The sequence below is a fragment of the Fusarium musae genome, chromosome 1 (genome assembly GCF_019915245.1).
Source record: "Fusarium musae strain F31 chromosome 1, whole genome shotgun sequence".
NCBI classification, from domain to species: Eukaryota; Fungi; Ascomycota; class Sordariomycetes; order Hypocreales; family Nectriaceae; genus Fusarium; species Fusarium musae.
This window is the reverse complement of record NC_058387.1, coordinates 4,137,420-4,151,483: the sequence shown is the minus strand read 5'-3', so window position 1 is coordinate 4,151,483 and position 14,064 is coordinate 4,137,420. Positions and strand designations below refer to the sequence as shown.

General features: G+C 51.2%; 5 protein-coding genes across 5 annotated transcripts; 1 reads left to right on the top strand and 4 right to left on the bottom strand.

Annotated features, from left to right (window-relative positions):
• Positions 1-162: 162 nt before the first annotated feature.
• Positions 163-1,004, bottom strand: J7337_001252 (uncharacterized protein; the record flags this gene model as incomplete). Its single annotated transcript, XM_044818995.1, has 3 exons — positions 163-184; positions 237-972; positions 998-1,004. The coding sequence occupies 3 exons, from the start codon at positions 1,002-1,004 to the stop codon at positions 163-165; spliced, it is 765 nt and encodes a 254-aa protein (XP_044686697.1).
• Positions 1,005-2,641: 1,637 nt separating this feature from the next.
• On the bottom strand, positions 2,642-4,621 carry J7337_001251 (uncharacterized protein; the record flags this gene model as incomplete). Its single annotated transcript, XM_044818994.1, has 2 exons — positions 2,642-3,303; positions 3,352-4,621. 2 exons carry the CDS (start codon positions 4,619-4,621, stop codon positions 2,642-2,644), a joined length of 1,932 nt encoding a protein of 643 aa, XP_044686696.1.
• Positions 4,622-5,353: 732 nt separating this feature from the next.
• Positions 5,354-8,297, top strand: YSH1 (endoribonuclease ysh1; the record flags this gene model as incomplete). Its single annotated transcript, XM_044818993.1, has 4 exons — positions 5,354-5,506; positions 5,559-5,656; positions 5,997-7,128; positions 7,182-8,297. 4 exons carry the CDS (start codon positions 5,354-5,356, stop codon positions 8,295-8,297), a joined length of 2,499 nt encoding a protein of 832 aa, XP_044686695.1.
• Positions 8,298-8,523: 226 nt separating this feature from the next.
• On the bottom strand, positions 8,524-11,316 carry VPH1 (H(+)-transporting V0 sector ATPase subunit a; the record flags this gene model as incomplete). Its single annotated transcript, XM_044818992.1, has 5 exons — positions 8,524-8,696; positions 8,747-8,926; positions 8,980-10,992; positions 11,045-11,123; positions 11,188-11,316. The coding sequence occupies 5 exons, from the start codon at positions 11,314-11,316 to the stop codon at positions 8,524-8,526; spliced, it is 2,574 nt and encodes an 857-aa protein (XP_044686694.1).
• A 712-nt stretch (positions 11,317-12,028) lies between these two features.
• Positions 12,029-13,902, bottom strand: J7337_001248 (uncharacterized protein; the record flags this gene model as incomplete). Its single annotated transcript, XM_044818991.1, has 2 exons — positions 12,029-13,368; positions 13,470-13,902. The coding sequence occupies 2 exons, from the start codon at positions 13,900-13,902 to the stop codon at positions 12,029-12,031; spliced, it is 1,773 nt and encodes a 590-aa protein (XP_044686693.1).
• Positions 13,903-14,064: the final 162 nt, after the last annotated feature.

Below are 14,064 nucleotides of genomic sequence, written 5' to 3'. Positions count from 1 at the left end.
TCTATATCATTGCGAATATTTGTAAAACACTTTCCAATAGCCCCGGCACTTGGACAAATGGCCATAGAGAGGCTTCGCATTTTCATCCACTGACTGGGTATGACTCTGTATCGAGTACTTTCTACAAGCCGTTTTAGATCTAATATAGTCTACCTGTCTGGATTACAGCTCAGGATAAACATCACTGCAACTATTAGCATACCTAGGTAGAACCCATAGATGGTGGATCGACTCACATTCGCCTCTGAAGAGGCATTTCCCTCCTAACCTTCTCCAAATGCTCAAGGTCGATATCAACAAACCCAATTTCACCCTCCGCGCCATCCTCAGCAGTCCCCTGAGGCTCTCCCTCTTTCTCGCCCTGCAACTTCAGGACTACATTCCCCCATGGATCAGCGACAATACTATGTCCCCAACTAGCTCGTTTCTCGTTATGTCGTCCAACTTGTGCCGCTGCAATTACATAGCTCTGTGTCTCAATGGCCCTGGCTCGGAGAAGAGTCTCCCAGTGTGCTGCACCTGTTCGAAGGGTGAATGCACTTGGGTATGTGATGATCTGCGCTGGCTTGTTCTTCCATGCGCTGTGAGGTCCTGGCTGTGCGAGTGCCAATCCTGCCTCGGGGAATCGCAAGTCAAAGCAGATGAGGCTTCCGATGCGGCCTATGGGGGAGTCAAACGGTGCTGTCAGGCTTATTCCAGGCTGCACTGTTGCACTCTCCTTTAGACTGCCATAGTCAAATACATGGAGCTTATCATATGTTGTTGCGTCGTTGATGTCTCCGTTGGCAGTGATATACAACGCACGGTTGAGAATCCTCTTTGACTGGTCTTGGCCCTCTTCACGATGGTGAATACCCACATGAATAGCGACGCTGTGCTCACGAGCTGCCTCCTGGAGACCCTTTACGAAGGGTGATGTCGACTGTGGCTCTGCAAGTTGCAGCGATGTCTGTCCATCTGGGGCGATATAGTCTGAAGCCTCGGGGAGGAAGAGTACCTAGCATGGCTGCATGTAAGTATACCGTGCGCGCAAGATCAGAAGCCACCCGAGGAGAAGTATCGCCGTTTTGGGTATACAATGAGACATATTCCAAGCGATGTAAAGAGATCTTGCAGCTTGGACCCTAAGGCATGTCTCACGGTTCCACGAACCGACGGCCCCCTTCGAATTCAGATCATGTGTCTCCTTACGACAACTGACAAGTCGAATCGCTAGTGTCCCATCTCGATCGAGGGATGGAGAGATTCCTCGAGGCTAGACACTCTTACGTGCCCAACAAGACCCAACGAGATTCAGTTTCAACTCACTTTTGCTTGACCCCGCGCCGCACTCGCCACCAACTTGACACATTGTTCCAGATTACCCTTGATCGATGCCGTTGAGCAGATCTGGCCGATTGCCTAGGCCCATGCCGTTAGATACGATAGTCAATACCGGCTCGAAGCAAGGGATCTCTGAATAGAGCAAGACTAGACTGAGGAACTCTGTGAACCAACCGCGATTGCCATGATGATCGCCTCCCGTATCGCCAAGAGCACGAATCCTCCCGAACGGGTACGAGATCTAGTTGTTGGGTGCTTAATTAGTCTCTCTCTCTCCCTTGTGGCTGTGACTGAATGGGGAAGTACTTGGAGACTTTGAGGTGAGGGCGTGCTTGTGTTAAACTCAACAGAATGTGGCGTTGTCTATGTTTCTTTGTAACAGGCCAATCTGGGCCCTTTTTCAAGAATCAATTAAATTGTAGAGACAAGAAAAGAATTGAACTTTCTTTGATTGTTGATGATTTAAGGGAGGGGAAATGGCGATTCCGCAATAGTTGTGAGTCCCACTTTTCTAAGCACATCAGACAGACGAAGCATTTGTAATTGACTCTCAATAGGACTTAAAAAGAGGATGCCACAATCAATAAATTTAACAATGAATCCCCTTAACTTATACTGAATTATCTGAGTATTTTTCTATCACTTGGGTCAGGGTCTTAAAGTTTTCTTGTCTCCCCTTGCTTATCTATCGCATGGAAAGGTCAAAGAGCCATTTCTCCCTTGCTACAACATAGGAATGTTTCCGCCCAACAAAAGACTCATCACGAGATCAACTTAAAGTTCAAGTTCAAATTCAGGTCAGGCTAAGTTCATAAGGGGTCTATTCTTTCATCTCTCCCTAGAAGGCCCTTGTCCCTTCACCTCTCTTCCCAAACTATAGCCCTTTCGCTGAGCTCCAAAGCTTCAGAAAAGCAGGGTGAAAATGGCTGAAAGAAAAGCCTAAGAGATACATGGCGCACCCATCTTCCTACGGTGTACGCCTAAACAGCATTGTCGAATTTCCCTCAGTCTCAAAAGAATCCCCAATCTTCATGCCGTCAAAAGCTACCCTCTCCCATTCATTTCCTATAGTGCATGCCAAAATGAAGAAAATAAGGACTGCCTGTCCCCACAGTCATGCCTTTAGTAAGAAAAACATAAAACGCCGTGCTAAGTAATATCAAGCCATGCACGCTGCGCAGGGTATCTTCTTCCGCTAGCTGATCATCCCTAGCCCTGGCCGTGTGTCACGAAATCTCATCTCACACCTTCCCTATCCCATTACCTCGCCGCATTTTGATAGCTATAGTTTGTTATGATGTGCTGTGCTGTGCTGTGTTTATTTGGGGTTCGATGCGTCCAGGTAAAGGTACGCCTTTTGAAGCGCCTTGCCTTCTCTTCCGTCCCTTTCTAATACTGAAACCCAGTCGCGAAGCTGGATATTCCGCCCCTTTTCTTTGTCCTCTCTCCACGTGCCAAGTCGATTGCGGCCCTCGGTAGTCATGGCCATGTTTGCAGGTGCCGGCGTCGCTCCCAGCCCTCCGGGCCCTTTTCCGGCACCCGCAACGTTTCTGGTCGGCGTGCTGGCTCCGCTGCCTCGAGTCATCCAGTCGTATGTCTTGCCAGCCTTCTTTTTACCAAACAGTCCGCCCTTACCTCCGAAGCCAGCAAAGAGGCTACTCGTGGTGTTTTGGCTCTGATGACTGTCAATTTCAGCAGCCTTCATCTGCTGGTTCTTCTTCATCTCCTTCTTCGTCATTGCTTTTGGAGCTTCTGGCGCTACAGAACCAGGAGTGCCAGGCGCCACGCTACCAGCACGTGATGTCGTGGCTCCCGAGTCTGGTATACCATCCTTGCGTTTCTGGCGCTTGCGGAGTCGTGCCTCTTCCCAGTCACGCTCCTGTCTAGCAAGGTCCCGCATCGTCGTTGTCATATACGACGACACTTTAGGCAGCTTGACTGGAGGCACGCCGTTGGTCAATCCAGCTACATCGCTGGAACCTGTAGAGTGTGAGTAAAAACTGAATACGTACTGCCGGTTCCACTTACGCTTCAGTGGATTCGTGCTATCCCCGTTCGCACTCTCCACAGGGGTCCCGTCGACACCGTTGACTGCATCCGCTGGCTTCTCAATGGGCTCGAGGGGCTCAGCATTCATAGGAGCTGCCGCTGGAGTCCATTCCTCAGGTATGTCGCCATGAGATGTCTTTTGCCTATTCGTTGCCACTACATGTGCATCTTCCACTAGTTCTCGGAGTCGCTGCTTTGTTGCAATAGACATCAATGCCAACTGATCAACTAGAAAAGCATCGTGTGGGATGTATGAGCCGGTTGTATGAACCATGGTCGAATCTGGGCCTGGAGTCACTTTAACCGTCACCTTTGGCGCGGGAAATTGTTCTGGAAGCCTCATCTTTCCCATGGTTTGACTGTTGTTCTTCAGGTCCAGGTTCAGCGCCAGGTGGTGTTCTCGTGCAATTTTGTCCGCGCGTCGATGCAGCAAAGCGACCAGCAAAAAAGGATCACTTATCTCCTGTGTCCGCTGGAGTGCAAGTCGCATCGACGACTCTGACCAAGCCCTCTCCGCTTGCTGTGTAGCAAACTGATCCTGTGGTTGATCCGGAACAGACTGGGCAGGCTGATTTGCTGGTCCGGCACCGTAGAAGCTCGACTTTGGCCCCGGCGGCTGGTGGGCAAAGCCCGTCCGCGCTTCGTCGAAACCGGTCGCATACAGGTCGTTCATATACTGCTCCTCAGCTCGAAGGTCGATGCCAGTACCGGCAAGTGAATCTGTCACATCGTATTCGTAATCCTTTGTTGGTCGCTCTGCTGGCCTTTGGGGAGGCCCCATGACTCCGGGGCCAGGAGTTGGGGTCATTAGCTGACCAGGAGTGGGTACAGGAACAGGAGTCATTGTGGCATTGGTATATTGAGGTATGGGCTGCTGTAGCTGCTGAGTCTGCTGAATAGGAGGTGTTGAGTTCGGTCGTACGTCAGGGAGATTAAGGCCAGGCGTTGTGTGGCCGTTGGTGTAAGGTGTAGCATACGGTTGCGGCAGAGCAGGGCTTTGCGCAAATGCAGGAGATCCAGTCCCAGCAGGCGGCGTAGCTGTAGCACCTGGAGTAGCACCTGGACTCGCGGCATAAGGGGATGTGGCATATGGCGATTCGGGTTGCGAGGATGGCCCGTCGGTTCGAGCTCGTTTCTGCGGTGGGAGGGCGAAGTTGGTCTGCGACGCGGCAGGCGAGGGTGAATGCTGCGGCGGAGAGAATGCGCGAGGCGGCACCTGCATCTGCGTCTGAGGCTGAGGTTGAGCCATGATGAATTTTCCCGTTGGTGACTGCTTTGTCGGTCGAGAGGCGAGCCCCGGTCCAGAATAAAGGAAGTTGCAAGAAATGCGTGAGTTGAGTATGTTAGCTCAGCAGGCAGATGAGCCTGTCAAATCAATCGCGACGCCTCCCATCCGACGCGCTGAATCTCGGCGGGGCACTCGGAAACGCTGTGAAAAGGTCCGGCAGGTGAGAGATCCGCTATTCGAAAGCGCTCAAACTTCGTTTCGAGATGCAGGCGCTGGATATCGTCGTTGGGCGAAGGTGTTAACTCGCTGCGGGTTGGCTGTGAAGGAGGCAGCTTTGCCTGTAAAACGGAGGTCGCGTAGTTTTAACGTCACGTGCGCAGAGCCTCCTCCCGTAAAATACGTACGTCGGTTGGATCCCTTTCTGTTTGAAAGCCACCTCCTCCACTAATAATTAAGCAAGCTCCCGTCAAATAAACGCCGGCTTTTATCCGTTCATTGTTCAAAGAAACGCGTCTGCCTCGTTTTTGCCCGTACTGCCCGCCTATTTCATTCATTCATTCATCCATTCATTGATTGATACGGAGATAGTGATCCGAACTCTTTTGTTATCCCTGCGGCCAGTTGCAGTTTCATCAGCTGTGTACTGCAGCCTTCTATCAGACAGCTTGTGGCCGAAGGCTGCTTCTACTAATAATCTATATAGAACCTCGACGTCGAATGTGAGCTGGACCATAGCTCGGCGGATCTACAACCATGGCATCCAAACGAAAGGCTTCCGCCATGAACGCGGCTGCGGCGGAAGAGCCAGTGGATCCTTCAGATGAACTTATGTTTCTTTGCCTAGGAGGGGGAAACGAAGTGGGAAGGTCGTGTCATATTATTCAATACAAGGGAAAGACGGTTATGGTAAGAACAGGTCGATAAGTCTATCGCATACTTGTCTAATGCCCTTTACCAGCTTGACGCCGGCCAACACCCCGCATACGATGGACTCGCTGCACTGCCCTTCTACGACGATTTCGATCTTAGCACCGTCGATGTTCTTCTCATCAGCCAGTAAGCGACCCCCTCTTTCCGCTCCCGCGACGATGTACATAGGCTGGACAGGGCGAGGGACGACTTTGTGTTTTGATATTATGTGATGTGATAGAACGGATGGTACAGAACCGCCTCGTATTGCGCCGTGCTATCGCGGCCTGTATCGTGCTCGCGTGATGACGACACCCACGACTTTGCTTTCTTGTATGCCAGATCAATACAATACAGTTTGCCCGTTCCCTTACCTTACGCCCTTGCTGTTCGTCCTTGTGATGCCGTCCTGTCCCGAATCGCCAGTCGCCAATATTATCTCTAGATAGCCAGATGCCACCAGAGGATCCCAGCTAATCAGCCATAGTTTCCACATCGACCATGCAGCATCCTTACCATACGTTCTCGCAAAGACGAACTTCAGGGGTCGTGTCTTTATGACCCATCCCACAAAGGCCATCTACAAGTGGCTCATTCAGGATAGTGTTCGAGTAGGCAATACCTCATCGAATCCTACTACACAGCCAGTGTATACTGAGCAAGACCATCTAAACACATTCCCTCAGATCGAGGCCATCGACTACCACACAACCCATACTATCTCCTCCATCAGAATCACCCCTTACCCTGCCGGCCATGTTCTTGGTGCTGCCATGTTCCTTATCGAGATTGCTGGCCTCAACATCTTCTTCACAGGTGACTACTCTCGCGAACAAGATCGACATTTAGTGTCAGCGGAGGTTCCAAAGGGCGTCAAGATTGATGTTCTTATCACTGAATCCACCTACGGCATTGCTTCTCATGTCCCTCGCCTAGAGAGAGAACAGGCCCTTATGAAGTCCATCACAAGTATCCTCAACCGAGGCGGTCGCGTCCTCATGCCAGTCTTTGCCCTCGGACGAGCTCAGGAGCTGCTTCTGATTCTGGACGAGTATTGGGGAAAGCATGCTGACTTCCAGAAGTACCCCATCTACTATGCCAGTAACCTTGCCAGGAAGTGTATGCTTATCTACCAGACCTACGTTGGTGCCATGAACGACAACATCAAGCGTTTGTTCCGTGAGCGAATGGTCGAGGCAGAGGCGTCTGGCGATGGAGCTGGTAAGGGTGGACCGTGGGACTTTAAGTACATCCGTTCTCTCAAGAACTTGGACAGGTTTGACGATGTTGGCGGGTGTGTCATGCTTGCCAGTCCAGGTATGCTGCAGAATGGTGTCAGCCGTGAGCTCCTAGAACGGTGGGCGCCCAGCGAGAAGAACGGTGTGATCATCACGGGTTACAGTGTCGAAGGCACAATGGCTAAGCAGATCATGCAAGAACCTGATCAGATCCAGGCAGTCATGTCTCGTAGTATGGCGGGCGCTCGTCGAATGCCCGGAGGAGATGGCGAGAAAGTCCTCATTCCTCGAAGGTGTAGCGTTCAGGAATACTCGTTCGCGGCTCACGTTGATGGCGTTGAGAACCGTGAATTTATCGAAGAAGTTGCAGCCCCTGTCGTTGTACGTCTGCCTCTCTCATTCACCACCAAACATTATGCTAACGTTTGTCACAGATTCTTGTTCACGGCGAACAGCACAACATGATGCGTCTCAAATCCAAACTCCTCTCTCTCAACGCAAACAAAACAGCAAAGGTCAAAGTCTACTCACCCCGCAACTGTGAAGAGCTTCGTATCCCCTTCAAAGCCGATAAGACTGCCAAGGTCGTTGGAAAACTTGCATCGATTCAGCCTCCTCAGAGCATTCATCCTGATCAAAGTGCTGCACCTCCTCTCGTTACTGGCGTCCTCGTCCAGAACGACTTCAAGCTTTCTCTCATGGCGCCCGAGGATCTCCGAGAGTACGCGGGTCTAAACACAACCACCATCACCTGCAAGCAGCGCCTGACACTCAGTGCTGCAGGTGTCGACCTCGTAAAGTGGGCTCTGGAGGGCACGTTTGGCAACATCGAAGAACTCCCCGAGATGCGTCGTGGGAAGAATGGCCAAAGCAATGGAAATGGTGATCATATGATCACAGATGGCGAGGAAACGAAGCAGGAGGATGCTGATGAAGAGGTTGCTAGCCTCGTTGCAGCTTACCTCGTCATGGGATGTGTCTCAGTCCGATACCGCACAAACGGCGAGGTTGAGCTCGAGTGGGAGGGCAATATGCTCAACGACGGCATTGCCGACTCCGTCATGGCTGTTCTCTTCTCCGTGGAGAGTTCTCCTGCTGCTGTGAAGCGCTCCTCCGCTAAGCACTCGCACTCGCACGAGCTGCCTGATGTGAACCCTCACCACTCTGCTTCCCCAGAGGAGCGCCTTGAGCGTCTTCTCTGGTTTCTCGAAGCTCAGTTCGGTCAAGACAACGTTGCTCCAGTCACGACTCCCAAACTGCCAGATATAGAGGACGCCGAAGATAAGATCAAGAAGGACGAGGCCGATGATGCCATGAAGACAGAGGAGGATGGTGAGGATACACAACTCCAGGAGAGACAACAGAAGGAGATTGACAGGCTGCACAAGATCGGTATTCCTGTGCCAGGAGTGTCCATTAAGGTGGACAGGATGAATGCTACGGTTTGGTTGGAAGACCTCGAGGTTGAGTCTAACAACAAGGTTTTTGCAGACAGAGTGAGAGCGGTGGTGGAGAGAGCTGTCGAGGTGACAGCACCTCTTTGGGGATGAAGGATATAGCTCCAGAAACGTTCACGGACATGTACAAGAAGGCTTGTTTCTATAGTTATAAGGCATTACGTGGGCAATATGCCTATCAAACAGCTTGACTTCTAAGTTAGAAAACTTGGCAAAAGCCCAGAGTTTTTAATGTTGCACTATGCTACCTATGATACAATAAAAATACCACTGTCTACTGCTATAAAAAAAAGGACAACATATACGCGAACCCTTCTAATTAACCCAAGTAGTCCTTGAGCTCTTCCGACTCTTCCAGCAGGGTGTGGAACGAGAAAGGCGCAAAGGGCCAACCGGCAAACTCTGCGAACTTGGAGAACGACTCGACCCAAGCGAGACGCAGGGAGTGCAACATGGCACTGGTACCCTCCATACAAACGAGAATAGCAATGGCTGGGATGCGTTAGTGAACAAGTAAGATAGAAGGGACTGGCAATGCTTACTCAAGAAGAACCACATAGTAAAACAGACAACAATCATTATGACACCGACAACGCCGCTCATTTTGAGGGCAGGGCCAAGAGTCATGGACCAAAGCACAATACTCAGCTGTTGATGAGCGAGAGACAAAGCCCAAAGTCGGAGGTAAGAGGCAGTGTGTGAGACACAGTTCAGACAGAATTCTAGCCATTTGTTAATAAAATCGCATCGCCAATGTAAATCGGGAACAACTTACCAATTGTGTGAATGACCTGGTGGATCATAACCTCGCTGAACTCGAACTCCTCATGCTCCTCACTAATGTTCTGGGAGATCATAGCAACTCCCTCGCCATCTTCGTCGAAGCTGTTGCCGTGGCCATTGGCGTCTTCATCATCGCCGTCCAAAGCACTAACTCGGGAGGTTTCACCTATGCTACGGTAACCCTTGGCGCGAGCACGGCTGTTCTCCCATCGAAGATAGAAAGGCTTGAGGAAGAGGAGGATGGGGACTTGGATGAAAGCCAAGAGCAAGAGAATGACTTGGACAACAGACTGTCCAGCGTAAAGCTCTTCGCCCTCAGGAATGGTTCCAGGCTGGAGGAACATGTAAATAAGCATGTTGAGCAGTCCAGGAGGTTGGCGGCCAGTGCCCAGCCAATCAACAGACCACTTGTAAACAATGCAAATAACCAGGTAGCCAAAGATGGACTGGAAGAAGATCATGCCAGGGATGAAGTTGCCCCAGATGTCAATGGGCTTCTTGAAGTGGCGAGCGTTGATGTAAGAGAAGCAGAGAGAGTAGGTCATGTGTGCCCAGCCTAGAAGGATACTCATCTTCATCTTCAAACTGTTGCTGAAGAGGAGGTCATTCTCACTTCCGTGCCATGCATAATCCAAACCGAAGGGGTAACGGTGACCATCTTCCCTCAGAGTGGCAACGATGCTTGTAGCGTTGGTATAGTTCTCGGGCTTCTTAAACTCCCAAGCACTCTCGAAGAGAGTCATGGACATAGAAAAGACATCATTGTAGATGAGGCCGGTAAAGACGGAGAAAACAGCCATGACCAGAGCAATGTAGCGGCCGTAGAAGATCATGGCAAACAGCTCGAAGCTAACCTTCTTCAAGGACTTCTCCCAGTAAATCATAGCAAGAGCAGCGGAAAGCATGATAATGGCATGACCGAAATCACCAAACATGACAGCGAATAGGAAAGGGAAGGTGACAAAAACAGGAATGGCCGGGTTGACTTCCTGGTACGTGGCGGTACCATAGGCATTGACGATAGTCTGGAAACCTTCGGTGATCTTGTTGGTCTTCAGGTAAGTGGGCGGCGTCTTGTTGGTCTGAATCTTATTGATAATAGAAGGGACGGAGAGGCCAGCTCTGTTAGTAACGTCCTGAAGGGTCGTCCTGATCAGGGGAAGATCATTGGTAGGTACCCAGGCTTCGGCAATGAGAGTTCGCCGAGCACTATCATAGGAGAAGTTGTTTAGAGTGTTATACACGGCCTTTTCCTTGGCGACAAGAACCATCCAGGCAGACAGCGACTGAGAGATCTGCTTAAGCTCTGCCTGAAGAGTGGCCTGGGTGTTTTGTAGAACGTTCTGTACATCCTCCAGTCGGTTGTTGACCTCGTGAATCTGGTCTCGTCGAAGATCACTGTTCTCGTCGACATTGTACACATCAGCACCCATGGACTCGGAGATCTTACGGATCTTGTTGAGGATCTCCTTGCCATGTGCGAAAATAACGAAGACGTTCTTGTTGATGGCCTCGTTGTTGGTAGGATCGATCAAGGGCTCGGGAATCTCAGACTGGTTCATATAAAGGTTACCGCGCAGAGTTCGCCAGAGGATACGCTCGAAGGAGGCGACTCTGTCTCTAGCAATGACACCAGCGACGAAGCCAATATTCATGCCAGAGAAAGAACGCTCGGCATCGGGGCCACCCTGGTTTTGCTCGATGTCAGACAGAAGAGGAGCATCGTCGTTGTCAGTAGAAGCGCGGATCTCCTCGACATTTCCGTGGGCACGGTCGAAGAAGCTGCCGGCCTCACGCAGGACCCATCGCCACTCGGTCAAGTCGCCCTCGCGCTTCTTCAGAGTCTCGTAGCTTTCGTTCAGGGCAGATACTCGCTGTTCCAGCTTCTGGCTTCGCTCAGCAAGCTCGTCAATTTCGGAAGTTGAGGGAGACGCAAGTCGCTCAACGTCGAGGTCCAGCTTTCGGAGCGGGATTCCGATTTTATCCATCTGAGCGTAGAAGTATCCTGCAATGTGTTAGATTCGTATGTTCGTGGTGGATCCCTTTGGATGACGTACGCAGCTGTCGCTCAACATTGTCGAGTCGCCGAATCTCCTGAGTAAAAGTGCGTTGGAATGCGCTGACATCCTCATTAAGCTGCATGATTTACCGATGGATTAGCCTCGGTTCTTGATGCAAGAATTGATGGATTGTTGCCTACATCGCGGAATTGGCAGAGACCAAGCTCGCCGAGGGCCGTAACGACTTCGCGACCGATTTCATTAGAGACATAGAGCTGTACCATGCTCATGTCCGCAGAGCGGAATGGGGTATCCGGTTTAGGAGCCATGATGCCGTCGAGCACCAAAGCTGTATATGTCGTTGAAGTTGGAGCTTATTCAAGGAGCAAGGCACGCTTTGGCGCGGTTACGTCGCAGGAGGCTGTTCTTGCCACGGCCCCTGGTTGTTCCGGTTTTAGCTGCCACGTGATCTCGTCCAGCCACCGGCATCATAACGCCACATCAAGCTATATGCCACACGGGAAAGCTGCGAGATTGATTCAGGTTAAGAATAGTTAGGTTATCGATATTATCTCCCCTTCTTACACCAAAGATAAGATCAATGGTAACCTCCGCATATTTATAAATTGCATAGTCTCGAAATGGTTGAACATGCATAGTCTAAATTCTGATAGGCTGAGGCCTTAGCATGACTTCTTGCAAGCAGATACAGACAGCCATCCATCATACTAACGTTGGATAAGCAGCAACAGAGATTATTTGCTCACACAATCCATACATTCACAGTTACACCAATCAAGGTGAATCATTTCATGAAAGTCATTATTGATTATCTACACGTTTTCCTTCGCCATATCCATGCTTCAGAACGCTTTTTTCCATCAAAATGACTTTGCTTTTACCGCTAATTTTGACCGCTGTGCGCCGGGATATCAAATCAATATGCAATCCAAATCTACCCATAGAATCAAACCATAACACCTTTAGAACAATGATATGAGAGTAGAAAGATCCGTGCAACTGGTGTCGGAGATTGGCATTTTACAGCCTTCGGCCGAACATGAACGTGCCATACATGCCTCCGACGTCGGCCTCCGCAACCGGGATCTTCCTCATGCCCCAGCTCTCAGCGCCCAGCTTCCACCACCGGGCGCCGCTGTCTAGAGAGGCTCCATCGGTGTTCAAGCGGACTAGCCAGTAACGGCTTCCGAACTCCTTGGGGGTCCATCCTGCACGTTCAAGGTTCTTCTTAGCCTTGGCCGCTCGCTCGTATGCGCGCTCTTCGAGCTCAATAACCTGCAGCGGGGCGGAGGCAGGGGTAAGAAGTGCGCTGGCACTACCGATGATAGTGTCCAGGTCCGAGATATCGAGGTATCGGAGACTGTGAGGAATCCACTCCTGGGCTTGGTACAGGAGCTGGTGGATGTCACGAAGATCGAGGCCTCGGCCAATAGCAAGCTCCTCCAGATGCTGGACCAGAGGGGTGAGAAGGGGAATCTGGGAAGGATCCATTCTGCTACCCTTGAGACTCAGCGATCGAAGGGTAGGGGGCAGTCGGGGAAGGATAGCATCAACATCCGCCTTGCCCAGCAGGAGGTGGCTGCTGGCATTGGTAGCAAGGCTAAGGACAGTGATGGTCTGGATGATCGCGGGATGAGTTGTGACAAACTTGACAACAACTTCAGAGGTCAACTCTCGGCACTTGGCCAAGTTCAGGTGTGTAAGTCTTGCCGTCTCAGGCAAGCTCTGCAACGCCTTGTCGGTCACTCTGGTTCCAGCAAGATCGAGGTGAGTAGCTCGTTCGAGTCGAGGTAGGATGGCCTCAAATACGGAGCCTGGCAGGTTCAGGCACTTGTGGAATGAAATACGGGTAAGAGTCAAGGAATCGGGCCACTGAGCCTGGAGGAGGCTAGTGAACGAATTCTTGAAAGAAGGAGAGGAGCAGCCGCAAAAGTCAATGGCTTGGAGCCGGGGCATTTCGAAGAAGAGCTTCTTGATAACATCAGGTCCAAGATCCTCATCGATATACTCTTGCGCCAGGAACTCCTGCAGGTATGGGGTTAGCTCGAGACATTTGTAGAGGGTCTCGGAAGTCAGGTTTCGAGTCTGGGCTCTCTCGCTTGCAGTAGAGAAGATGGTGGAGGGGTTAAAGTGGCTGAAGTCGAGCCGCCGCACAATAGATGCGAGCGCGGGGTACTCAGTGATGGTTGCGAGGAACTTTCGGAAGATGCGAGAGTGAGGAATCGTGATGTGGCGGTAGAGTGTGTTGAGAGTCGCAGCATGAATAGATCGCGAAGTAAGAAGAAGAGCCATAAGGTCGGCATTTCGTGGTGTAAGACCATTGGGAGGGATCTCGATGACGAGAAGGTCGATGATGGCACCTGTGATCGACATGTTAGTACAAGGTGTGTCATATAATTGGGACCGGGGTTCAGCAGGGTTCCTGAACTGTTTGGCATGCGATGCGCGCAAGTTTACGTACCCAAAACTTCGCTGGGAAGTCTCTCGAGAGGAGAAGATCCGGCCTGGTAGCTGTTGGGTGAAGCCTTCTCAGTGACGGCGGGAGGTGCTGGAGAGCTCCATGTCATGGATAGCTTGTGAAGATCCTCGCAACTGCGGCTGGCGGATTTGCCCTTGATGGGGATCTGCTTCCATCCGCGAAAGTTGTCCGCGGGGAACCAGAAGCCATGAAGCCGACTGTGAGGCTGCGTCAGAGGAGCCTGAAAAGACGGCTGTGCAATCTCAGCGGAGGGTGAGGGTGATTCATCGAATACCTCTTCCGGCCCTTGAGTGTAGGAGGAAATCTTTGAGCGGGTGAAAGTCTGGGCTAGGCCATCATCGTTCTCTCGGACAGACGAGAAGGACGATCGAGCAGTCTTGTCGCTGTTGCTGTTGGGAGATTCGGGGCGTGACATTTTGGCCTTGAGCAGAGCAGAAAGGTCAAACTGAGGCACCGCGTGGTGCGTGGGGCTAAGAGGGAGGGCCATTCAATTAAAGATATAAAGATATGCAATCGCCGACCTCAGCGAGAGAGGACGGAATGGTCAGGTGAGGAATAGTCTAGGTAGGCAGGCTAG